General features: G+C 45.8%; 1 protein-coding gene and 1 long non-coding RNA gene across 5 annotated transcripts in view; one reads left to right on the forward strand and one right to left on the reverse strand.

The window, feature by feature from the left end:
- Positions 1–2,998: 2,998 nt before the first annotated feature.
- LOC120871102 lies at positions 2,999–17,610 on the reverse strand. Its single transcript, XR_005722949.1, has 3 exons — positions 17,526–17,610; positions 15,810–15,909; positions 2,999–3,389 (listed from the first exon to the last, which is right to left on the reverse strand). It is a non-coding gene; the product is annotated as an uncharacterized LOC120871102 (long non-coding RNA).
- Positions 17,611–17,796: 186 nt separating this feature from the next.
- The window catches only part of RILPL1 (Rab interacting lysosomal protein like 1), a 42,994-nt gene continuing 33,416 nt past the window's right edge, over positions 17,797–27,374 (forward strand). For all 4 annotated transcript variants that reach the window (XM_040250699.1, XM_040250697.1, XM_040250700.1 and 1 more), the window contains exons 1-2: positions 17,797–18,627; positions 26,797–26,947. In XM_040250699.1, the coding sequence (XP_040106633.1) occupies positions 18,319–18,627; positions 26,797–26,947 (460 nt within the window). In that variant the 5' untranslated portion in view covers positions 17,797–18,318. The remainder of the gene's footprint in view (positions 18,628–26,796; positions 26,948–27,374) is intronic.

Consider the following 27,374-nt stretch of genomic DNA (forward strand, 5'->3'; position numbering starts at 1 on the left):
TTGATCTCCTTCAGAATGGACTGGTTGGATCTCCTTGCAGTCCAAGGGACTCTCAAAAGTCTTCTCCAATACCACAGTTCAAAGGCATCAATTCTTCGGTGCTCAGCCTTCTTCACAGTCCAACTCTCACATCCATACATGACCACAGGAAAAACCATAGCCTTGACTAGACGGACCTTAGTCGGCAAAGTAATGTCTCTGCTTTTGAATATACTATCTAGGTGGGTCATAACTTTTCTTCCAAGGAGTAAGCGTCTTTTAATTTCATGGCTGCAGTCACCACCTGCAGTGTTCTAATAATGGTCCCCTGATTCCACACCTTGCAAACTGGCAAGGGCCCTGCTTCTCTTGGCAGTCAGTTCTGCAGTGTCATCCTGGCAGCCATCACTGGAAGGAGGCTCAGCCTAGAGCCTGCTCTTCCTGCTTCACCAATCCATTTGGAAGCCTCTATTTCCCTATAGTGGGCTTCCCTGGTGTCTTAGTGGTAAAGCATCTGCCTACAAATGCAGGAGACGCTGGTTCAGTCCCTGGGTCAGGAAAATCCCCTGGAGAAGAAAATGGCTTAACCACTCCAGTATTCTTGCCTGGGAAACCCCACGGACAGAGAAGCCTGGTGGGCTGCAGTCCAAGGGGGTCACAAAAGAGACACGAAGACTTAGCGACTAAATAACAACAACAACAACAATTTCCCTATAGTAAATCTCTTTTTGCTTATAATACCATCAGAGGTTTCCTATTAAACTGAATTAAACTGGTGAATATCATTTTTTTGACTCCCCAAGCACCCAGCTCTGTAGAAAAGTGACAAGAACAACTCTATTTTTATCTAGACATTAAATACTAATTTTCATTTTCAAACTGATTCAATAACATTCTAACCCCACTTGTCAGGGATTTAAAATGTGAATATTTATCATATCACTGAACCACAGTGAATTGTATATTATGGGAGTTTTATTATGTAAGTCAAGGGACTCACTTTAGGGATCAGGCAGTTTATATGAGAGATGGCACCAGCTTAAGGCAATAAGGAGTAGAAAGGACTGTGGCAAGGAACATAGATTCTGTATCTGAATACATTCAGGGGGCTTCCCTGGTGGTCCAGTGGCTAAGACTCCATGCTCTCTATGTGCAGGGCACAGGTTCCATTCCTGGTCAGAGAATTAAATCCCACATGACGCAACTGAGAATCCTACATGACACAACTAAGACTCAGTGTAGCAAATAAAATAAATACATTCAACTCCAATTTTTGAAAACATGGTGGTGGGCCAAGCCAAAGACGACACCAGAAGTCATCTATAAATTTTTATATTATAAAAGTAACAGTGCTATCTAAAAATTGGAAAAGAGACAAAAGTAACTCTAATCACAATACTATATAATCTGGTATATTTTTATAAACTTGGTATATTTTTTTCTTTGCCCAGGTTTTTCTTTTTAGCATCCTTGTCATAACTACTCAAGCTTCCCAAGTGGCCCTAGCCATGAAGAACCCGTCTGCCAATGAACCCGCCTGCCAGTACAGCAGATGTAAGAGATAAAAGTTTGATCCCTGGGTCAGGAAGATCTCCTGGAGGAGGGCATGGCAACACACTCCAGTATTCTTGCTTAGAGAGTCCCATGGACAGGGGAGCCTGGTGGGCTACAGTCCATGAGGTCGCAAAGAGTCAGACAAAACTGAAGCAACTCAGCACCCATGCATGCATGTATAATTGGTCATCAGGTATCTTTCAACAACATTTCAGGATTTGAAAACAAATTAATTCAAAGAACTACAAGTTCTCAGGACTTGTCACCCACAGAGTTGTTCAACCATCACCACTGTCTAGTTTCAAAATACTTCATCACCCCTAAAAGAAATCCTGACCCATTTAGCAGTCATATCCCATTCCCCATTCCCCTGACCATTCACCCATTGATGGACTTTGGGTTGTTTCTACTTTGGGGCTATTATTAGGAATGTTGCTATGAACATTTCTGTACATATTCTTGATGGATATAGATTTTTCAGTTCTCTTGGGTATATACCTGGAGAGGACAAGATCAATGATTTTTTCTGGGAATCAGAAGCTTGTTGTGGCAGAAACCAGGAAACTAGGGTAGACACTGACGAGGCATTTGCATCAGTTGCATGGTCAGTTCTCAGATGCTGACAGGTTTTAAAGGGAATAACAAAGGCTGCTTCCCCAGAAAGGCTAGATCAGCTTTCTGCTGTTTGGGTATTAACATTCCCCTTCCCTTCTGGTCCCACGGAAGTTCTCTCTTAAAAAGTAGAGAAGAGTAAAGGAGATGAGAGAATTTTCTTTAATTTTTCTTTTCTTTTTTTCATTTTCAGTTTTTAAATGTTACTTTATGAAGAACAATATTGATATAAAAATGAAAATTCAAGACAAGTTTAACCATAATGCCACCAGCTAATCAAATAAGCTGTCCTGGGAGATGCTGTGCTAGGACCTTCATCTCACACCCCCTCTGGCCCTCTCTGCTCACCTTTGTATCATAAGGAAATCTGTTTCCCAGGCTCCCTTTCACTCTGCTTCCTGGTAGCTTCAGCCAGTCGCAGGCACTAGCGAAAGACTGGAAGGCCGAGGAAGGAAGAAGCCAGAGCATTTGTCTCCCTTGATGCTTTGGGAAGCATCTCTGCCAGTGACTGCATGTTCGAGGCTACGGATCCTCTGAAAGTCCAGTTTCTACTGGATGGTCCTGGCTCCTGGGCTCTGATAGTCCTACTTCCTCCCTTCCTTTCTCTAGTCCTAAATGGATTAATATCTTTCTGCTGTTGATAATCTATGCCTTTTTCTCACAATCTTCTTTGGCTCCTCAGCTCTATCATTGCCTATTGCGATGGTTTCAAAGTATATCCAGGAGTTCTGTGATCTTCCTACCTTTAAAAGGTGGAATCTAGGGAATTCCCTGATGGTCCAGTGGTTGGGGCTCCATGCTTCCACTGCAGGGGGCATGGGTTTGATTCCCATATGCTACAGCAGCCAAAAAAAAAAATTTTTGGAGCCTAATTGCCCTCCCCTGGAATGAGAGGCAGAACTTAGTGACTGACCTCTAAGAGAATGTGGCAGAGATGACTGTCTATGACTTCTGAAGCTAGGTCATAAAAGGAACTGTTGCTTCAGTGTTCTCTTGACACTTCTCTGAGGGAAGCCAGATACCATGTCATAAGGACACTCAAGCAGCTCTGGAAGACAGTCCCACAGGGAGAGAAACTCAGGCCTCTTACTGACAGCCACATGAGGGCACCATCTTGGAAGTGGCTCCTCCAGCCCCAGTCAAGCCTTCAGATAATGATGCAGCCCCTGCTGATATCTTGACTGCAGTCTCCTGAGAGATCCTGTATGAGGACTGCTCAGCTAAACTGCTCCAGAATTCCAGATCTGCAAAGAGAATAAAAGATAATGATTATTGTTGTTTTAAGCTGCTTAGTTTGGGGACAACCTGTTACACAGCAGTGGATAACTTAGGCACCTGAGCTTCCAGAAGGAAAGTACTATTTTTACCACAAGCAAATAATAGGGAAAGTCCAATTTACCCAAAGGTTCACTGATAGATAAATGAATAAAGAAAACATGGTCTATCACTAGGATAGACTATTATTCAGCCATTAAAAGGAACAGACTACTGATTCAAGCTACAAGGTGGACCTTGAAGACATTAAACTAAATCAAAGAAGTCAGTCACTAAAGGGTTATTCATTGTATGATTCTACAAATAAAATGTCCAAAACAGGCAAGTCCATAAAGACAGAGTAATTAGTGGTTTCCTCAGGCTATAGTCGAAGTAGGGAGGAAACGGGGAGTGACTGCTAATGGGGCTTGGTCTTTTTTTTTTTCTTTTTTTTGAGTATAGTTGATTTGCCTTGTGTGGTTTCTTCTGAACAGCAAAGTGAACCAGTTACACATATATCCTCTCTTTTTTAGAGTCTTTTCTCATGTAAGTAATTACAGAGGACTGAGTAGAGTTCCCTGTGCTTTACACTAGGTCCTTATTACTTGCCTATTTTTTTTTTGGAAGCACTCCACAGCATGTGGGATCTTAGTTCCCCATCCAGAGATCGAACCTGTGCCCCCAGAATTGGAAGTGTGGAGTCTTAACCATTGGATTGCCAGGCAAATCCCCCTAATTATCTCTTTTATATATAGTAGTGTGTATATGTCAATCCAGTCAATCCCAAAGGAAGTCAACCCTGAATATTCATTACAAGGACAGATGCTGAAGTTGAAGCTCCAATACTTTGGCCACCCATACGAAGGGCCAACTCACTGGAAAAGACCCTGATGCTGGGAAAGATTGAAGGCAAAAGGAGAAGAGGGCAGTAGAGGATGAGATGTTAGATAGGATCATTGACTCAATGGACATGAATCTAAGCAAACTCTGGGAGATAATGGAGGACAGAGGAGCCTGGCGTGCTGCAGTCCATGGGGTCACACAGAGTCAGACAGGACTTAGTGACTAAACAACAATGAGTGTGTATGTCAATCCCAATCTCTCAGTTTATCCCTCACCTACTCCTTTCTCACCTGGTAGGGGCTTCTGATTGGAGCAATGAAAATATTCTGGGAATTCCCTGGCAGTCCAGTGATGAGGACTCAGCGCTTTCTCTGCCCGAGCCCAGATTTGATTTCTGGTTGGAGAACTTAAGATCCTATAAGCCATGGGGTACAGCCAAAAAAAAAGACTTGGGACTAGATAGTAGTGATGGGTGCACACATCTGTGAACATACTAACGTCACTGAACTGTACCCTTTAAATGTGTGGACTTTGTGGCATATGAACTATATCTCAATAAACTATTTAAAACAAGCAAGGGGGACTTCCCTGGTGGTCCAGTGGCTAATAGTCTGTGCTCCTAATGCAGGGGCCCAGATTCGATCCCTGGTCAGGGAACTAGATCCTACATGCCACAACTACAACTTCACATTCCGCAACGAAGATTGAAAATCTTGCATACCATGACTAAGATCCAGCGCAACCAAATAAATAAAAATAAATATTAAAAGTATGTTTAAACAAGGAAGACTTTTCAGCTGTCCAAGGTGTGGTCCAGAAACAGCCAGGTTCAGGTACAAAGGACAGTCAGGAGAGGTGGTGCCTTTGAGGTTAGGTCAGGTTCCAAAGTTGGTCAGGGTCAGTTTTGTTTTTCCCTAGATCCTACTTCTGGGGCTTCCCAGGTGGCGCTAGTGGTAAAGAACCTGCCTGCCAATGCAGGAGATACAAGAGAGGTGGGTTCAATACCCGGGTCAGGAAGATCCTCTGGAGAAGGCAATGGCAACCCACTCCAGTATTCTTGCCTGGAAAATCTCATGGACAGAGGAGGCTGGCAGGCTACAGTCCATAGGGTCGCAAAGAGTGGATATGACTGAGCAACTGAGCGACTGAGTGGAGCTATCTACTTCCATTTTGAATACCAAACAGCCCTCATGGCTTTGACAAAGAGGGAGCAGTGCTGGACACCCACCTGCTGACCTGGCATCAGCTGGCCTTGCTGCTCTCCCACTGAGATAACAATTTCACAGAACAAGAGCATCAGCTGAGGCCACTCTGGGACGATGATGGAACAAGATAAAACATGAATGTGGTCCAAGCCACAGAATGCCAGATCCAACCCTCTCCTGGCGAATATGAGTGACAGCTGCTTCTGCACCAGTTACAGCCTCAGCTTCTCACCAGTCTGTCCCCCCGTATAGATGAGATTTATTAAGAGCCTCGATGCTACAGTCAGCCCTGCTTTCTGCTAGCACCTACTCTAGAGCAAATTCCCAGATCCTTATACTCTCCCCAGAACCACCCAACCAAAGCCCCAATTCACAACCCACCCCCCTGGACCCAGCCCCCAGAACACCAACACAACCTGAGGCTGTCTGGCTGCAGTGGGTGAGCTGCGGCCTTACTGCGTCATTTACACGCAGGAACGGAGGTGCTGGGCAGAGAAGGATGTAACATATTTTGGCCACTCACTTCCCATAAAAATGAAAGAACCAAAAATCAACTTACGCAGCAAGGTTGTTTAAAATAGCCTAAAGCAGGAAATGGCATGAATGTCTATCAAGGGAAGAAATAATCTGGTAAATTACAGTACATTCATAAAACAGAGAACTATACAATCATTTGAAAGAATGAGGCAGGGATTATCTATTAAAAAAGAAAAAAGAACAAGATATATGTATATATGCTGGAGCTGGAAAGATGATTACAGGGTAACATGAAGTGAAAAAAGCAAATTGTATATTAATATGTTTGTCACACTTCCATAAAAAATAAGTATGTGTTTTATATATATACATATACATGCATGTTCTCAGGAGAAAAATCAGAAAGAACATGAGTCAAACTGTCAACAGTAGTTACCTGGGAGTGGAAATGGGATAGGAAGAATCCTACTAAATACATAATTTTGTAAATGGTCGGATTGTGGAAAACCCAGGTCCGTTCATCCCACCAGTACCCTCCCCACCCTCACCTGGATACTTGGTTTTGCGGCATGAACAGCATCAGTGGCAGAGCCCTGTGCAGCGCCCAGGTCTCAGCGCCCATTGGATTAAGCAACCAGCTGAGCATTCTTGCAAAGCTGGACCAACTTTGGCAATATTCCACCTTAAATTTGGTCTCCTTCCTTTTCAGCCTCACTTTACTTCTTCCCTGACCCTTGCTTCCCTGGTATTATACCCTCCAACAAAGCATTAACTCATATTCTTTTTAAGAGCCCATACAAAGGCAATGGGTGATTTTTTTTTTTTTTTTACATTTTTACATTTTAAATAGCTTTCTTTCAACATTTTCTTTAAGGGCCCAACCACTTGGGACTTCCTTGGCCATCCAGTGGTTGAGACTTTGTCTTCCAATGCAGGGGGTGTGGCTTTCATCCCTAGGGGGGAGCTAAGAACCCACATGCCAAAAAAACAAGAACAAAAACATAAAAACAGAAGCAATGTTGTAACAAACATCATAAAGACTTAAAAAATGGTTCACATCCAAAAAAATCTTAAAAAAAAAAAAAGTGGATGAGGACCCTCAAAGCAGAGAAGTGCTACCAAATGAATGTAACTGTGATAGAAAATCTACACAGAGCCAGTATTTATAAGTAACCTCTCTTCAGGTGAAACAGATATTGAAATTCAGAGAGCATGCCCAATGCACTTCAAACAATTGTGTTGCTGAGGTTTGATCTTCCTGTTTTCCAAGATGGGTTTGGGGACACTTATCTTCCCTATAATGTTTCTGACTTAGTGAGGGTGACTATTAAGTAGAATAGACTGAGTCTCCTGTGACATTTCTGGAGGGGACTTCCCTGATGGTCTAGTGGTTAACACTGCTCTCCTGATGCAGGGGGCCTGGGTTCAATCTGCACCAGTTACAGCCTCAGCTGATTGAACTGGATCCCACATGATGCAACTAAAAAAAAAAAAAAAAAAAAAAAGATCCTGCATGCTGAAAGGAAGATCCAAGATCCCACAACCAAGACCTGGTGCAGCCAAATAAGTAAAATAAATATTTTTAAAAATATTAATAAAAAAAGATGCAATGATGACATCAGAACTGTTCTCAGGTCTATCAAATTAAAGAAGGAGGAGAAGGAAAAGGAGAAGGGAGAGGAGGAGGAGGACAGGGTGAGAAAGAGGAGTGAGAATTCAGATTAGCATCTTTGGGAAGTCAAGGCTGCCGTGGGTAGAAGAGTGGATCTGAGGCTATTTCAGGATGTCAACCCTTGGCACTGAGCCCAAGAGACAGGGCAAGTAAAGCAGAAGACTACTTGGACTCCTGAAAAATAAGTTTTTGTAAAATGGTCTGTTTTAGTCAGTGTGAGCTGCTATAACAAAAAGACCCATAGACACTCAGAGATCAGCTAATGCTATGGTGATGGTCATATGGCAACACATAAAGGTATCAGATCAACACACTGTATATCTTAATCTTACTTTAAGTTCTGCTTGATTGACTATGCCAAAGTCTTTGACTGTGTAGGTCACAACAAACTGTGGAAAATTCTTCAAGAGGTGGGAATACCAAACCACCTGACCTGCCTCCTGAGAAATCTGTATGCAGGTCAAGAAGCAACAGTTAGAACTGGACATAGAATAACAGACTGGTTCCAAATTGGGAAAGGAGTATGTCAAAGCTGTATATTGTCACCCTGCTTATTTAACTTATATGCAGAGTACATCATGCAAAATGCCAGACTGGATGAAGCACAAGCTGGAATCAAGATTGCTGGCCAAATATCAATAACCTCAGATAACGCAGATGATACCACCCTTATGGCAGAAAGTGAAGAGGAACTAAAGAGCCTCTTGATGAAAGTGAAAGAGGAGAGTGAAAAAGTTGGCTTCAAACTCAACATTCAGAAAATGAAGATCATGGCATCTGGTCCCATCACTTCATGGCAAATAGATGGGGAAACAATGGAAACAGTGACAGACTTTATTTTCTTGGGCTCCAAAATCACTGCAGATGGTGATTGCAGCCATGAAATTAAAAGATGCTTGCTCCTTGGAAGAAAAGCTATGACCAACCTAGACAGCTATTAAAAAGCAGAGATATTACTTTGCCAACAAAGGTCTGTGTAGTCAAAGCTATGGTTTTTCCAGTAGTCATGTATGGATGTGAAAGTTGGACCATAAAGAAAGCTGAGCGCTTTTCAACTGTGGTGTTGGAGAAGCCTCTTGAGAGTCCTTTGGACTGCAAGAAGATCAAACCAGTCAATTCTAATGGAAATCAGTCCTGAATATTCATTGGAAGGACTGATGCTGAAGCTGAAACTCCAATATTGGCCACCTGATGCAAAGAACTGACTCCTTGAAAAAGACCCTGATGCTGGGAAAGATTGAAGGCAGGAGAAGGGGATGACAGAGGATAAGATGGTTGGGTGGCATCACTGACTTGATGGACATGAGCTTGAGCTTTCAGCAAGCTCCGGGAGTTGGTGATGGACAAGGAAGCCTGGCATGCTGCAGTCCATGGGGTGGCAAAGAGTCAGACAGGACTGAGCAACTGAACTGATACCTTAAACTTACACGATGTTTTATGTTAAAGTGTTAGTCGCTCAGTCATGTCTGACTCTCTGTGACCCCATGAACTGTAGCCCACCAGGCTCCTCTGTTCATGGGATTCTCCAGGCAATACTGGAATGGGTCGCCATTTCCCTCTCCTGGGGATCTTTTCCGCCCAGGGATCAAACCCAGGTCTCCTGCATTAAAGGCAGATTCTTTACTCTCAAAGACACCAGGGAAGCCCATTGTATGTTAATGATGCCTCAATTTTTTAAAAAGGAGGCCAGAAAATGTACCATAGGCTGGTGATTTATAAGTGACAGAAATTTATTTCTCCCAGTTTTGGAGGCTGAAAGTCCAAGATCAAGGCACTGTCAGATTTGGTGTCTGGTGAGAACCCCCTTTCTGGTTCATAGACCTCTGTCTTTTCACATGGTGGGAGAGAGGAGGAATTTCTGTCATTTTAAAACTTTTTATTCACTTATTTTTAAACTTCAGCCAAGGTTAGCAACATGCGGAATCTTAATTTCTTGATCAGGGATCAAATTCACGACCGCTGAAGTGGAAGGGTGGCATCTCAACTGCTGGACCACTAGGGAAACCCCCAGGCATTTCTTTCTTTTATAAGAGCACTAATCCGGTGCATGAGGGCTCCATCCTCATGACCTCATCACCTCCCAGAGGCCCCTCCCCCACAACATCATCACACTGTGGGGTTAGGTTTCTAACATATGAATTCGAGGGGCACAGACTTTCAGTCTTTTAGATAGTCTATGGCAAGAGCACAGGGAGCTACTCTCTGGTGCCCCAAAGTTCCCTCTCCAGTCGTAGTGTGGTTTCTCAGGGGCTGGTGGCCCGATTTCCAGGAAGCAATAACTTCTCCTTCCACATAATCACTGCTTCTCTCTGCCACGTGCCCAGGCAACTGGCTCCGGGAGCCTCTGGCTCAGTTCTTCCTCATGCAGCTAACTGTGGGAGCTCCCAGCACCCACTCCCCCTTCTCCCCACTCCAGATTTTCCATTCTTGTTGGTGGCATCAAGTCCCTCTTCTTTTACCCATGGCTGAAGCAAAACTCATCCCAGGAAAGCTAATATTTTGTCATTCACTCAAGCCCACAGTCTGTATTAATTTTTTTAAAATTTTTAATGAAAATGTTCTAATATTATAGGAGAGAAAATAGTATGATGGAGTTCCATATACCCATCACCCAGCTTCAACAATTATTAACAAAAAGGTGAGTGTTCATCTTCTCCACATTCCCAACCATCCCACCCTCCCAATGGGTTATTTTAAAGCAAAAAATCACAGACATTACATCATTTTATTCATGAATATATCAGCAAGCCCATAGTCTTTTTTTTTTTTAACCTTTTGGTCACATGGCATGAGAAATCTTAGTTCCCTGACCAGGGATAGAACCCACACCCCCTGCATTGAAAGCACAAAGTCTTAACCACTGGGCCACTGGGGAAGTCCCAGCCCATAAACTTTGAATAGGTGTTCCATGTTATTGGGAGGGAAGGTTGAGTACTGTGTGTAGAGTGGATGGAGAAAGAGACCCTCTAGTGGACTGACCTTTAATCACCTTTCCATTATTTCCCAGCAATTCCGCTCTGACTCAATTTTGCATGCCCTCCTCAACAAGACATATGTTGTTTCCCACTCAGCACCTGAACTCGCTAAGTTTGGGCTGTCCATCCCTATGTGATTTTTGATGAAAGCAGAGTTTTATTCCTTCTATGGAAGTTTAAGAAGCTAAACTTAAGGAAAAAAAAAAGGACCAAAAAATGTTAAACTTCACTTCCCTTGAGCTTGGTATGACCCAAGCTCAGCCATTTGGATGCTCTCACCAAGGATGTGAGTTTAGACTAGATGAGCCATGTACATAGAAAGACTAAAGGAACAGAAGGGTGGCTGGTGCTCAGACAGTGGTTGCTTAGGTGTGAGGTGAAGATGGACTATAAAAGTTATGTCAGCCTTGGGAAGGACTTTGGGCTTACTATAACTTGGCATTGATACCTGGTGTGATACAATGTATGCATTTATCAAGATTACTGAATGCAGACTTCCCCTGTAGTCCATTGGTTAAGACTCCATGCTTCCACTGCTGGGGACACAGGTTTGATCCCTAGTCAGGAACATTCCACATGCCATGTAGTAGAGGGAAAAAAAAAAAAAAGATTACTGACTGTTGAGTAGAATAAAACTTAGTTAGAAGCCTACTGTAACCTTCCAGGTGGAGAAATAATATTAAGTGGGGCTAGGGTGGTAGGAGGGAGATGAGGAAGTAGAAGAATTTCTGAGATGTGTTGCAGGTACAATTGATGGGACTTGGTTGCCCTAATTTCTAATTCCTCTAGTAGCTTCAAACACCATGGTAAGAGAACAGTGTTGATTCCAGGGTGTCACTGTTCTAAATAAAATGCTTCAGTGGTAACAGTAACAGCAAATGTAATAGTAATAATAATATAAAGAGCAGTAGCTAACATTAATGTAGCTCTTACCACATGCCAGCCTCTGATCTAGACATTTCACATGTTTTAACTTTTTTTTTTTTGCCATGTGGAGTCTTAGTTCCCCAACCAGGGATCGAATTTGTGCCCATGACCACTCTCTAATCTCACATTGCCCCATAAAATCCTGTACCTATTAAGAGTCAGCCTCCATGCTCCTCTGCCTGAAGTCCATGGTCACTACTAATCTGCTTTCTGGATCTATAGATTTGTCTATTCTGAACATTTCATAAGGAATCATATACTATGTGACCTCAGGTCTGACTTCTTTCACTTAGCATCATGTTTTTCAAAAATATGTATTTCTATTTGTTTATTGATTTGGCTGTGCTGGGTCTTAGTTGTGGCGTGTGGGATCTCTGATCTTCACTGTGGCATTTAGGATCTAGTTCCCTGATCAGGAATCGAACCCAGACCCCCTGCATTGGGAGAGCCGAGTCTTAGCCACCGGACCACGAGGAAAGGCTCCAGCATCGCGTTTTTAAGGTTTATCTGTGTTGTAGCCTGTGTTGGTGCTTCATTCCTTTTTCTAGCAGAATCATGTTTCATTGTATGGATGGACTGCATTTTTATTCATCTCACAGTGGACTTCTGGGTTGTTTCCACCTTCTGTGTTGTTTTGCCTGTGGTTAAATAGTACTTTTCTTCAGATCACTTCATAGGAACAGAACTCCTCGTTTCTCTGAGATAAACCAGGCTCCAGAAGAGGGTAGGTAGGAAAAGAGAAAAGGCCCTTATCCACCCAGGAAGCTCACAACTATTGAGTGAGTACCTTTCGTGTGCCAGGTGGGGCTACCCTGCGACCACCAACCCGCATTCTGTGCATTTGCCTATTCTGGACATTCTGAATAAATGGAATCATATGATACGGAGGGAATAAGAGAAGACCACAGGCCATGAGTGTGAAGCCCAGGGAACAAATGTGCTCTGTTTGAGTGTGAGTCAGCAGGCTGAGCCTGGATTGGATGGGGCAAGTTGGCGAGCCGGGGGGAGGGCGGCTGAAGAGAGGACCAGAAATTGATTCTGGGTGCAAGTTCATATTTGATGCAGTAGGTCTGCTTGTTATATGACCTTTGGTGAGGCATTGAATCATTCTTGGTCTCAGTTTTTCATCTGTAAAATGGGAATAATCAATTTTTGTGGGGATTAAATGAGTTAAAGGGACTTCCCTGGTGGTCCAGTGGTTAAGACTCTGCACTCCCAATGCAGGGGGTCTGGGCTCGATCCCTGGTCAGAGAACTAGATCCTAAATGCCACAACAAAGATCAAAGACCCCGCATGTTGTAACCAAAACCAAGCACAGTCAAATAAATAAGCAAATAGAAATATTTTTGAAAAACATGATGCTAAGTGAAAGAAGTCAGACATGAGGTCACATAGTATATGATTCTTTTATATGAAATGTTCAGAATAGACAAATCTATAGATCCAGAAAGCAGATTAGTGGTGACCAGGGGCTTTGGGCAGAGGGGAATGGAGGTTGACTATTAATAGGTACAGGATTTTATGGGGCAGTTAATGTAAATATGAGATTACAGGGTGGTCATGGATCTTCCCAGGTGGCACTAGTGATAAAGAACCCGCCTGTCATTGCAGGAGACATAAGAGACACTGGTTCAATCCCTGAGTCAGGAAGATCCCCTGGAGGAGGGCATGGCAACCCACTCCAGTATTCTTGCCTGGAGAATCCCATGGACAGAGGAGCCTGGTGGGCTACAGGGTCACAAATAGTCAGACAAGACTGAAGTGACTTAGCACACAAGCATAATGGTTGCACAACTTTGTGAATATACTAAAAACTACTGAATTGCACACATTAAAAGGGTCAGTATCCCTGCAGGTGATTTACATCTAAACAAAAAAGAATCTTTCCTGCAAAAGGAAATGCTAGAATACATTACCACCAAATAAACTGAATTCAAATCAGATCAACCTCTCAATCCAACACCAGTCTAAAGAAAAGACAGGGAACAAACATATTAAAGGACTTTACAGAGGTAAAAGTATCAGAATCTAGACTGAGAATCTCTATAAGGCAAACTGGTCCTGTTTCATCACCAAAATGATTTCAAGGGAAGGAGAAAAAAGAAGAGATGGAGGAGGATTTAAAGAGACTAAGGGACATATCAACCAGCTGCAATATGTGGGTATGATTTGGATCTTGAGTTAAACAAACTTAAAAAATAAACTCATGAAACAACATTTCAAACATTGGATGCTTGATATGAAGAAATTATTAATTTTTTCAAGTGTGATCATGATACTGTAGATTTATAATTTCATTATGTTTTAGAAATACATATTAAAATATTTGTAGGTGAGACAATACAGTGTCTGGAACTCTTTTTTGAAATTGAATTGTGTTAACAAATCTAGTTCCTGTGACACACTAGTTTGTTAATTCCCCTCCTCTTTCTCAACCCTCTCTTGTTCTATCTGAAATTAGTTTATTTTTGGTTTTACTTGTTTACCATCTGTTTCCCACAAGAGCAGTAATCCTGTCTCTCAGATATTGTCACAGCTCACAGGTTTAGCAGTGAATGTGGCAATTTATTTAGAGCTAAGTATTTATTGAATGAGTGAATGTCAATATTGGTCTTACCACATCAACTGCTCTAGTCCTGAGTTTCAGCTCCAGGTCCCTGCCTGTCAACCGGACATCTCTACCCAACCCAGACATCTCCACCCAACCCAGACATCTCCAGATTTCCTTTTTTTTTTTTTTGGCCATGCCACATGGCTTTCGGGATCTCTGTTTCCTGACCAGGGATCCAACCTGGACCCTTGCAGCGGAAGCATGGGGTCCTAAGTTTGGACAGCAGGGAATTCCCGCCTCCAGGTTTCTTTCATCTTCATCATCCAGTTTTTCTATAGAACTTTGTGTAGCTGGCTCATATGCTTGTTTGTTTAATAATCACAATTACCCTTCGTGACCCCATATTACAGAGTGGGAAGCTGAGGCCCCAAGGAGTCATGTGACTTGCCCAAGGCCACACACCCTGTCAGTGACTGCAACAAGCTTAGAATGTAGAGTGATCTGGAAGCTTAACCATCAGAGCTTAACTGCCTCTCCTTCCTTTTCTTAAGATTGTAAACATTCTCTGAAGAACTCAGGCTCATCATCTGGGTAGGGGGGAGGTCACCTTGGACTCCTGCCTCCCCTTTCCCTTCCTAAAGTCATTTCCATCTCCTCCACTCTCCCATCCCTTTCCTGTCCCGGTCCTGAGGCTCAAGCTGCTGGCTGACACTGTGGCTCCTCGGGTCTTGTCCCCTCCCAGCAGATTCTCAGTACATCTTTGCTGCCTGCTTTGAGGAAGGCAAAGTTTCCCCAGTCTGAGCATCCATTACTTATCCCTTAGTTCACCGTGGGGGCACACCAGGTTCAGCTCCATCCCTCCTAGCTGTGGGACCCTAAACAAGTTACCTAACCTCCTGTGGCAAGTTGAACGGTGCCACCCCGTCCTGATACCTGTCTGCCCAAAAAACAAGCTATGTTTCTATCCTAATCTCCAGAACCTGTAAATGTGACCTTATTTTTTAAAGTGTCTGTAGAGATGTGATTAAGGATCTCAAGATGAGATCATTCTGGGATGTGTGGGTAGGTCCTAAAATCTAAGACAAGTGTTCCTTTTTTTTTTTTTTTTCTTTTTTGCAGCTCTGAGCAGCATGTGGGTGGGATCTTAGTTCCCCACTAGGGATCAAACCCTTGCCCTCTGCAGTAGAAGCGCTGAGTCTTAACCAGTGGACCACCAGGGAAGTCCTATAAGTGTTCTTGTAAGAGACACAGAGAAGACAGACCTACAAGAAGGCCATGTGAAGACAAAGGCAGAGACTGGAGTGATGCTGCCACGAGCTATGGAAGCCAGCAGCTGGAAGAGGCAAGGATGGATGTTCCTCTAGAGCCATCAGAGGAAGCACACCTTGACTTCAAGTCTCCAGATTCCCAAAGTGTCAGAGAATGTTTCTATTGTTTGAAGTCAAGTTTGTGGCAATTTGTTACAGCAGCTACAGGAAGTTAATGTCCCTCCCTCTTCCTCACTGTCCTTGATTTAGGGTGGAGATAATCACAGATCAGAGCTTCCCAGGTGGTACAGATGGTAAAGAATCTGCCAGCTAATGCAGGAGACTTGAGTTCAATCCCTGGGTTGGGAAGATCCCCTGGAGAAGGAAATGGCAACCCACTCCAGTGTTCTTGCCTGGGAAATCCCATGGACAGATGAGCCTGGCAGCTATAGTCTACGGACTCACAAAAAGTCGGACAAGACTTAGTGACTAAACAATAAATCATAGACCCACCTTATTGGGATGCTGTGCACAGATCTGACCCCGGCTTTAACACTTACCAGCTTGTCTGACTTCGGGCAAGTGATTTGACTTTTCCGCATCTCAGTTTCCTCTGTTGTAGAGTACAATAATACTTCTTAGGAAGTAGTAAGGCAGCAGTTCTCAAACTTTTCCCTCTCAGAGACTCTTAAGAACTGTTGAAGACCTTAAAGAGACCTCGTTAAAATGTTACATCTATTGATATCTACTGTAACTAGAAATTTAAGCTGATTTTTTAAAAAAAAAACACTGATTAATCTAAAACAGACACATGACATGTTAGCATGAATTTTTTCAATAAAAATTAACTATGCTCCAGAACAAACAAACAAGTGCTGAGGACAGTGACATTGTTCCATATTTTTGCAAATCTCTTTAAAATCTAGCTCATTATCAGAGAGCTAGCCCCTAAGATCTGTATCTGCACATTCAGTCAATCATGATATGCTGATTTGTATTACCTATAGGAAGAAGATGCAGCCTATCATTGATATAGCTAACAAAGGGACCTCAAAGAGACCCTTCGGGCATTGAGGAACCCTGATGGTCATGAGGCCACACTTTAAGAAGTAGTAAGTTAGGAAATATTTGTAAGGTACCTGGAATAATGCCTCACACATGGTAAACACTACTTTTAAACTAAATATAAAGCAAATGCTCAATACATTTTAAACTTTAAACATTTTTAGGGTTTCCCTGGTGGCTCAGTGATAAAGAATCCGCCTGCCAATGCAGGATACACGGGTTCAATCCCTGATCCAGGAAGATCCGACATGCTGCGGAGCAATGAAGCCTGTGTGCCACAACTGCTGAGCCTATGCTCTAGAGCCAGGAGGCTGCAACCCCTGAGCCCATGTACCACAACTCCTGAAGCCTGGGCACCCTAGAGCCTGTGCTTCACAAGAGAAGCACTGCAAAGGGAAGCCTGTGCACTGCAACTAGAGAAAAGCCCATGGAGCAACAAGGACCCGGCACAGTCAAAAATAAATACATAAAAATTATATATATATTTACATAAACTTGAAGCATTTCTACTTTTAAATAATGTGTGTCAAGTTGGGGTGCACTTTATAGCTACAATGGCGTTCAGGGTTTTTTCTGACTTCAAGGAGCTCTGGAGGGAAGTAAGTGTAACCTTGGTCAAAACTCACTGTGTTAAGAGCAGCTTTATGGGAGTATGAGGTGGGATATGGGGATGCGGAGGCGGGAGTGTGAAGGATGGGATTGTGGCTTCCGGGACGGCTCACGTGGGCGGGGAAGGGTGGTCTGATGGACTAACAGGTTTAGCCAGGTCAAAAGGACAGGGGGCTTGTGACAAGAAAGCTGAAATTCAAACCCTGTTCTCACCGCCTCTGTTAAGTGGTGTAGGTGTCACAAAGAGCCGCTAACGGATGTGGCTGGCCGGCAAGTCGGGCAGCCCGGAGGCTTAGGGACCAGAGGCCCCCTCGATCTTTCTGTCCCTCTCCTGAAGCTCAGGGCCCGGCGCCGCCAGGTCCGCCCGCTGACCTGGTCGGCGGGGAGGGTAGGCGAGCCGCGGGGTCTGCGACTCTTTCCCGGGATGGGCCGCATCCCGAGTCCACCTCCTGAGCCCTCCATTTCTCTGCAACGCAGAGTGGCCGCCCGGCGCTATGAGTGGTCCCAAGAGATCTGCGACCCGCAGCCCCACCGGCTCCGCACCCCACCACCCACCTCGCTTCTCCTCTGGGCTAGTCTCGACCCCTGCGCGACGGGATTGGGAGAGGAGGAGCTAGGACCTCGCCGGAGTCGGGGGTGGCGCCTCCGGACGCGCTGGGGGCGCCGGCTGGAGGCAGGGAAGGGAGGTCCCGCGGGTGGAGCGGCGGGAGCGGGGCGGGGGTCTGCAGAGTCGGAGGGTGGGGGTGCGGTGCCCGCCGGGACCCCAGGGCGCCCTCGGGCGGCGGCAGCCGGGCGCGCCCCTCTCCAGGCCGGGATCGGGGCGGGGCGCGCGGCATCCCCGCGGGGGGAGCTGGTCAGCCGGCGTCGCCGCCGCCAAAGTTTCCCGGAGGAGCCGCGGCCGCCCTTCCTTCTCAGGCCCAGGGCGTGGGAGCGAGCCCTCGGGCGAGGACTGCTTGCGAGAGGGCAGCGCAGCCCGCTCTCCAGCCAGACCCCGCGCCTCCATTGCGCCCAACTCGGATTCCCAACTTGGGAGGCGCCGCGGGCCTGCGCACGCGCGCGCCTTCCTCGCCGCCGCCGCCGCCGCCGCCTCCCCTCACTGGGGAGCAGGCTCCGGGCCGATCCGGGCGCCGAGACCCGCACCCTGATCGCTAACCTCCGGCTCCCGGCCCGCCGCCCCCGCCCATGCCGACGCCCGCCGCCTGCCAGGTGCGCCCTCGCCCGAGGGCCAGCTAAGCGCGGGCCGGCGGCGGCGGCGAAAGGTGGGCCCGGCCCCGGCGCTGCCCTCGACAGCGGCAAGTTTGGGAGTTGCACTAGTTTGCGGGGTGGGGGAGAGGCTGGGCGGGGGGCCATGGAGGAGGACCGGGGGTCGGCGCTGGCGGCCGAGTCGGCGCTGGAGAAGAACGTGGCGGAGCTGACGGTCATGGACGTGTACGACATCGCGTCGCTCGTGGGCCACGAGTTCGAGCGGGTCATCGACCAGCACGGCTGCGAGGCCATCGCGCGCCTCATGCCCAAGGTCGTGCGTGTCCTGGAGATCCTGGAGGTGCTCGTCAGCCGCCACCACGTCGCTCCCGAACTGGACGAGCTGCGCCTCGAGCTGGACCGACTGCGGCTTGAAAGGATGGACCGCATCGAGAAGGAGCGCAAGCACCAGAAGGTGGGCGGTAGCCTCAGTCTGCCCATCCGGGCAGTGGGGCCGCTGGGATCTAGGGGGCCCTTCAGCGCTGGGGTTCTGTAGGTGCACACGGATGTGTATACAGGGAATAGATGAGAGAAGATCCTACTGGATGAGGGAAGGAGCGAGGCCCCTGGCCCTCTTACCCAGCCTGGGCACTTGGCATGTACCACCCACAGAGATTAAGGGTAGTTGGTTGGAGTCAGACCTGAGTTCCAACCCCACTTTTACCATTTAATAGCTGTGCGACCTTGAGTAAGTTATTTCACCTCTCTGTGCTTCATTTCCTCACATCAAATGGCGATAGGAATAGGACCCGCCTTATAATAATTAAATGGAATAGTATCTAAAGTGCTTAGATAATATTATTCTTTTCCAGAAATGAAATAAGCTCCCCTACATTTCAGTGCTACCCAGAAGGTGTGACACAGGCTCCTTTCTTCATCGTACTCCAGACCTTTTCAGAGCCAAGGGGATGGGACCTCCAGCCACCGAGTTCACTGACCCTCAGTCTCTGGGCTCTTGATTGCTAATGACTGTCCAGAGTTCCTTCGAGTTTATTAACCTAGGTTGGTTTCCCCACCTTGACTTTACTCTGCAAGGCAGGGATAATTCCCTTCATTTTACAGATGAAGAAACTGAGGATCCGCATGGAGGGATTTGTCCCAAGTTAGTGCTGAGACTCCCAGCCCCCATGGAGGTAATTCTAGTGTCTCTTCCCCACCCTCTTTGAATTGGAGGAAGATGATTTGGGGCACCTTTAAGGCTCAGCCTCTGCTTGTGACCAAGAATCCTTCTGGGCTCATGAATCGCAGTCCACATGAGGTGGCTGGGGAAAAGGAAGTGGGGGCCCTGTGGTTTCCTGTCCCAGCCTCAGCCCAGGGAAGCTCCTGGCAGACCCTTGAGACTGAGAATGAGAGGAAACGCTTCTCCTTGGAGGATCAGGGTATCTGAGCAGACTCTGACTCGCTGTGTGTCCTCAGGAAAATACCCATAGCCTCTCTGAAACTCTCCGGCCAGCCATCAACCTACTGTGTGCTTCGAGGTCTGTGTCTTTTCAAGGAAGAGAGCCTGGGCTGTGCTCGCAGTCTTAACCTTAAGGGCAGGTCCCTGGGTGATTCAAAGCACTCACGTTTTGGAGGTTTGATTGTGTTTGTCCTCAGAGGTCCTTGTGTCCTGAGGTCAGGTAGGAAATTCAAGCTCCCAAGCCTTAGACCATGTTTCCAAGATCTCACAGGGAGCTTGAAAATGTCCCTTGCCCTGTAATTAAAGTCAAGATTCCCAGGGCCTTTGGAGTTAGATAGCCTGTTTTAAAGTGCTGTCACTCATGGGCTGTGTGACCCTGGGCAAATCACCTCACCTCTCTGTGCCTCAGCTTCTGGGCTATACAATAGGGAAATATTAATAATAGGCTATACAATAGGGAAATATAATATTGATAGTACCCATCTCATAGGGTTATGGTGCTCAGGACAAAACCTGGCCCATTTTGAGGGCTTCTCCAAGTGTTGACTTTTGTTTTTGGGTCAGGAGGGGATTTCACAGAGTTCTCTTAGGCTGATGTTGGAAATGTTTCCCCCATCGTGGGTACCCATACTCTCCCAAAATGTTGAGGAAGGAAGGCACCTTGAGATGCTCACATACAAACTGCTTCTTACTGATAAGGACTAAGGGCCAAGTCACACAAGTCCTGGCACCTGTGTCCCCATCCTTGGCATTTTAAGTTCTGCTGCAGCTGGGCTGGGAGACACCCCTGGGAGCCATCGGAGGCCACTAGGCCTGGAGTCAGGTGGAATTCCCAGCCAGCTGCACTTGTCACTTCTGGAGTGCTGTCAGCCAGGAAGTAAACACCAGTGTGTTCAGAGCCAGGGCTTGTTTGTAAACACTGAGGATGATTTTTTAGAATTCGGAGGACAAAAGCCTTTTTTTTTTTCCATCCCAGCTCCAGTCCCCTTTACTTCATATTCTTGAGATCACGAGAAACTCCTCTTATTCCCTGCTCCACCCCACCCCCACCCCCTCATAAGTCTCAAAGGATCTTCAAGGTGTTATTTTCACAAAAACCTTCTTAGCATGTCCTTGATCTTATCTGTCTGTCTGTTCATTCCTGCCTCCCACCTTTTCTGCCTCCCTCCTTCCCTCCCTTCTTTCCTTTCTTCCTTCTCTCCCAACTGGCTTCAGGGACTTCCTGGGTGATCCAGTGGTTAAGACTCCAAGCTCCCAATGCAGGGGACACCAGTTTGATTCCCGCTTGGGGAACTAAGATCCTGCATCCTGCATGGTGCAGTCATAAAAAATAAAAACAAAGCAAATATGGCTCCAGTAAAGCCTGCACCCTCTCTTCTACTCCTTCTCCCAAGAAGACCCCCAAAAGACTCAGTTCTGTTCATTGCTCAGACCTAGGCCATAGTCTTACCAGGTACTGCCTGGTTGCTCAGTCCGCAGCCCTGCTGACCGACCACAGCTTGCACAGTGCCTTCCCAGGTGACATGGGTGATGCAAAGGAAAGGAAGACCAGGTCCTCATCTCAGGCAGCGAGTGCATAACAGGGAAGATGGGAAAACACAGAAAGAGACTCCTAGAAAGCAGTGGAAGATGCATATCATGTAAATAGTGGACGTTATACATTTATTCATTCAACAGATATATTTATTGAGTGCCTACAAAGTGCCAGGCACTGTTCTGGGCCACAGCAGTGACCACAAGAGATGAGGTCTTTGTCTTCAAGGGCTTGACTTTCTAGCGCAGTGCTGTCCTGTAGAAATAAATGTGGTGTGTCACATTGATACAAAGACATAGGTAAGGTTAACATTTTTTTTTTTTTTTTTTTACCTCACCTGTGGCTTGTGGATTCTTAACTCCCTGACCAGGGATTGAATCTGGGCCCAGAACAATGAAAACACCTAGTCCTAACCACTGGACAACCAGGAAATTCCTCAGATGAAGTTAATTTTAATAATGTACCAAACCCAGGCTTTCCAAAATGTTATTGCAACATGTAATCAATGTAAAGGTACTTTTTATTGAGATGTGGTTGTCAGATAACACTGTTTTAGATGTACAGTTATGCTTTGATATATGTGTATATTATAAAATGATTACCACCTAAGGTCAGTTACCATCCATCACCACACAGTTACCAAAATATTATTGATAAGGTATTCTGCATTCTTTTTTTCCTACCATGTCTTTGAAATTCGGTGAGTGTTTAACCCTCACTGTATGTTTCAGTTGAGACCAGCTGAATTCCAAGTGCTCAGTAGACACACAACTAATGGCTACTCTAATAGAATGATATGAGTCTAGCGTGAGGAGATAGGTTTCTTTTTACAGTTTAAAAAATTTCAGCTTATCATAAGTGCCATGAAGAAGATAAAATGGGGAAATATAAGAGACTGGTCAGCACTGGGGTCTCATAGATGAAACAGTCAGGAATGCTTTCCCTGAGAAATGCCGTCTGAGCTGAGATCCAAATGAAGGGTAGGTACCAGCCATAGGGAGATCTGGGGGAGGGGCATTCTAGGCAGGAAGTGCAGCAAGTGCAAAGGCCCTGAGGTAGGAGGCTGGTGTGTGCATGGAATACAAAGAAGGCTGGCATGATGAGAGCAGAGCAAGTGAGGAAGAGGTCGGGGAGACGTTGTTTGGTGGTTAAGTTGTGTCCAGCTCTTTGCAACCCCATGGACTGTAGCAGCCAGGTTCCTCTGTCCTTGGGATTTCCCAGGCAAGAATACTGGAGTGGCCATTTCCTTCTCCAGGGGATCTTCCCTACCCAGGGATTGAACCCACATCTCTTGTACCTCCTGCATTGGCAGGCAAGTTCTTTACCACTGAGCCAACTGGGAATCCCTCAGGGAGGTACAGGGATCTGATCACTCTGGGCCTCATGGGCCGGCATAAGGAGTTTGAAAACAGTGCTGAAAAAAGGTAAAGGAGATGATCGGTCAGGGGCCACTTCCTGGAAAAGCCTTTTTAGCTGGTTTGGAGGCAAGATCAAGTTGTCCTTGATCAGCTCAGGGGTAAGAACCAGCTCCCCAATCAGTTCACTGAAAGAAGAATAAAAAAAAGAACTGAGGGATAATAGATGAACTGTATTCATCTATTGCTGCTGTAGCTAATTACTACAGCCTTCAGTCAGTTCAGTTCAGTTGTTCAGTCATATCCAACTCTTTGCGACCCCATGAATCACAGCACGCCAGGCCTCCCTGTCCATCACCAACTCCCAAGTTCACTCAAACTCATGTCCATCTAGTCGGTGATGCCATCCAGCCATCTCATCCTCTGTCGTCCCCTTCTCCTCCTGCCCCCAATCCCTCCCAGCATCAGAGTCTTTTCCAATGAGTCAACTCTTCGCATGAGGTAACCACTGGAAAAACCATAGCCTTGACTAGATGGACCTTTGTTGGCAAAGCAATGTCTCTGCTTTTGAATATACTATCTAGGTTGGTCATAACTTTCCTTCCAAGGAGTAAGCGTCTTAATTTCATGGCTGCAGTCACCATCTGCAGTGATTTTGGAGCCCCCCAAAATAAAGTCTGACACTATTTCCACTGTTTCCCCATCTATTTCCCATGAAGTGATGGGACCAGATGCCATGATCTTAGTTTTCTGAATGTTGAGCTTTTAGCCAACTTTTTCACTCTCCTCTTTCACTTTCATCAAGAGGCTTTTTAGTTCCTCTTCACTTTCTGCCATAAGGGTGGTGTCATCTGCATATCTGAGGTTATTGATATTTCTCCCGGCAATCTTGATTCCAGCTTGTGCTTCTTCCAGCCCAGCGTTTCTCATGATGTACTCTGCACAGAAGTTAAATAAGCAGGGTGACAATATACAGCCTTGACGTACTCCTTTTCCTAATTGGAACCAGTCTGTTGGTCCATGTCCAGTTCTAACTGTTGCTTCCTGACCTGCATATAGGTTTCTCAAGAGGCAGGTCAGGTGGTCTGGTATTCCCATCTCAGTCTTACTGACTCAAAACACAAATTTATTATCATGTGGGATAATGTGATACTATGAATAATATCAGTATGAAGAATACTGGATAAAATTCTGGAGGTCAAAAGTTAGAAAGGAATCTCACTTGGGTTAAAAACAGGTGTCAGGAAATTCATTCCTTCTGGCAACTTTAGGGGAGAATCCATTTCCTGGCCTTTTCCAGCTCCTGGGGGCCACGTGCATCCCTTGGCTTGTGGCCCCTTCCTCCACCTTCAGAGTCAGTAGTGTGGCATCATCAAATCTCTGACTCTGATCTCTGCTTCTGTCACCACATTGTATGCGGGATCTTAGTTTTCTGACCAGGGATTGAACCCGCGTCTCCTGCAGCGGGATCATGGAGTCCTAACCACTGGATCACCAGGGAAGTCCTCCCATCATTCATCTCTGATTCTGCCCTTCCTGCTTCCCTCTTTCATGTTTAAGGGCCCTTGTGATTACATTGGGTCCGCCTGTGATAACCCAGGAGCATCTCCCCATCTCAGGGTCCCTTTTGCTGCACAAGGTCACATATTCTCAGGTTCCAGGGGGATTGGGTTGTGGACATCTCTTGGGGGCATTGTTCTGCCTCCTCCAGCCAGTTACACTTGATTTATAGGCTGATAGCACTGGGGCCCTCTCTGTGCCCAGCCTTTGTCAGGTCGGAGCAGAGAGGACTGGGGCAGGAAGAGCCTGATTCTACTTCCAGTCCATACCTGCATGTGGGAAGGTCCTATGGCCACTCCATCTTTCAATCACCACTTCTGCCCTCTGGCCCCACCTTTCACCTCCCCTGGTAACCTTGAATCAGCTGTATGAATACTTAAGTTATTACCTCTCATTTCCCAAGTTCAGCAGGCTTCCTGATGAAGGCGATGGGATTTAGGAACTTATTTAAAAGATGAACGGAGGCGATGCTGACATCTGGCCACCTGGGCCAGCTTGGAATGGGTTGTAGGAGGACCAGAAATCAGCAGACATACGTTTAGCACTTTCTCGGTACTGGGCGCAATTCCAAATATCTACATATATTAACCATTTAATCCTCATGAAAACCTGCAGGGTAGATATTACACTATCTTCCTCATTTCCAAGGCACCCAAAGATTGAATAACTTGTCCAAGATCAGCTAGTAAGTGGCAGAAATTAAATTCATGCTCAGGTCAACAGGCTCCAGTATACATGCTTTAAGCAAGCATTCTATACAATTAATGGTTTTACAAAATACCTGGGTTTTTTTTGGCAACAGCTTTATTGAATATAATTCACATACCATACAGTTCACCCATTCAGAGCATACAATTCAATGTTTTTTTAGTTTTTTCCCAGACTTGTGTTACAGTCAGTTATAGAACATTTTCATTACTCCAGAAAGAAAACCCAGGCCCATTAACAGTCGTTCCTTATTCTCCACCAACCCTTCTGCCCCTGCCAAGCTGCCAATATACTTTCTGTATCTGTGGATTTTGTATGTCCATCTGTATCGTGGACAGTTCCCATCAACGGAGTTCACATTGAGTGACCATTTGCATCTGGCTGCTTTCGCTCAGTATCACATTTTCCGGATTCATCAAAGTTGTAGCCTGTGTCAATGCTTCATTCTTTTTTTCTGAATTACATTCCGTTGTGTGGATACACCACATTTTATGTACCTGCTTATCAATTGATGGACGTTTCGATGTTTGAGTTCTGCCTTTCGGCAATTATGAGTAATGCTGCTGTGAAGGTTCATATACATGTTTCTGTGTGGACACATGTTTTCATTTCTCAGACCTTAAAAGTGGAATGGATGGGTCATATGGTAACTATGTTTAACTTATTGAGAAACTGCCAGACTGTTTTCCACAGTGGTTGCACCATTTTACATTCTTACCAGTGATGCAGGGGGAGTTCCAGTTTCTTCACATCCTTGCCAACACTTGTTATTATCTGTTTCTCTGATTACAGCATTTCTCTGATTACAGCCATCCACAAAATTATTTAATAGGCATCTTATTTATCCTCACCTTCAACTAGTAAGCCTTTATTTTTTTTTACTGAAACATAGTTGACACACAATATTATATATTAGTCTCAAGTGTGCAGTGTAGTGATTTGACATTTACATATATAATGAAATGATCTCCATGATAAGTCTAGGAACCATCTGTCCCCATGCAAAGTTATTACAATACTATTGACTGTATTCCTTATGCTATATATTACATCCCTGTGGCTTATTTATTTTGTAACTGGAGGTTTATACCTCTTAACCCCTTTCACGTATTTCACTCCCTCTCTAGTCCCCTCCCTTCTGGCAACCACCTGTTTGTTCTCTGTATCTATGTTGCTTTGTAGGTTCTGCAAATAACTATAATCATATGGTATTTGTCTTTCTCTAACTCATTGCATTTAGCGTCATACCCTCTAGGTCCATCGGTGTCACAGATGGCAAGATTTCATTGTTTCTTACAGCTCAGTAATATTCCATTGTGTAAATAGACCTTGTCTTCTTTATCCACTCATCTATCAGTGGACACTCAGGTTGCTTCCAGATCTTGATTGTAGATAATGTTACTGTAAACAGAGGGGTGCACATATCTTTTCAAATTAGTGTTTTTGTTTTCTTCACTGTGAGCCTTGGTATTAGGGCTCCCCACTAAGGGAAGCTGAGGCTCAGAGTTCTAAAGTTAGTTGCTCAAGGCTACTTGAAGAGGTGCCTGTTTCAGGTATAGTAGGAGCTTCAGGGCCAGGGAGCATCCCTGGGATCTTTGCAGCCGTCTCTGCCTCTTGGAAAGAGGTGTGTCCTGCTGGGATGGATCAAGGATGTGACCTCCCCAGAGGGCAAGTACATTCAGGCCCCTGTAACCTGGGGCTGCCCCTCCATCCTCTGTCTCCTGTCTGGGTTGTTAAAAGGTGCAGATCCGGTGCCATGGTTGTCTTCAGGGCAGTTCTAACCTGCCTGGGTCCTAACAGTGTAAGTGCGGGCTTTGCCCAGAGGAAGGGTGCCTTCTAGTTTTTGTGAAGTTGCCTTGTGGGCTGGTGATGCCTGAACTGCTCACCTGCTGATGCCTGGTTCTCGCGAAGGGAACAACCCCAAAGCTCCAGCATCTCTGAGCTGCTCCTGAGTGTCAGGGTTGGGTGGATAAGGCTGCTGCCCTGGGAAGGCAGTGAGTGACCCACACCGGCCCCTCGCCCTTGCAGGAGCTGGAGCTGGTGGAGGACGTGTGGCGAGGGGAAGCACAAGACCTCCTTTCTCAGATCGCCCAGCTGCAGGAGGAGAACAAGCAGCTCATGACCAACCTCTCCCACAAGGACGTCAGCTTCTCCGAGGAGGAGTTCCAGAAACATGAAGGTGAGAGGGAGGGGCTGGCGTGGGAGGTGAGGGGAAAGGCTCTTCCATCGTTATCACCAGCATCACCAGTGAGTCCTGAGGATGGTCCCCTGAAGATGTGTCTCATGTCACGTGCATTTGCACCATCACAGGCCAGGCATGCATGCTCAGTCGCGTCCGACTCTTTGCGACTCTCTGGACTGTAGCCCATCAGGCTCCTCTGTCCATGGGATTTCCCAGGCAAGAATACTGGAGTGGGTGGCCATTTTCTCCTTCAGGGGATCTTGCCAGACCAGGGATCAAACCTGTGTCTCCTGCATTGTCAGGCGGGTTATTTACTGCTGTGCCACTGGGGAAGCCACTCCTGCCGTCACTCTGCCCGAGAGAAATTGTGTAGCCTGGTTTACAGGTGATGAAACTGAGAGGTTCATTTAATAAATTCTTAGGG

The sequence above is a fragment of the Oryx dammah genome, unplaced genomic scaffold (genome assembly GCF_014754425.2).
Source record: "Oryx dammah isolate SB20612 unplaced genomic scaffold, SCBI_Odam_1.1 HiC_scaffold_12, whole genome shotgun sequence".
Taxonomy (NCBI): Eukaryota; Metazoa; Chordata; class Mammalia; order Artiodactyla; family Bovidae; genus Oryx; species Oryx dammah.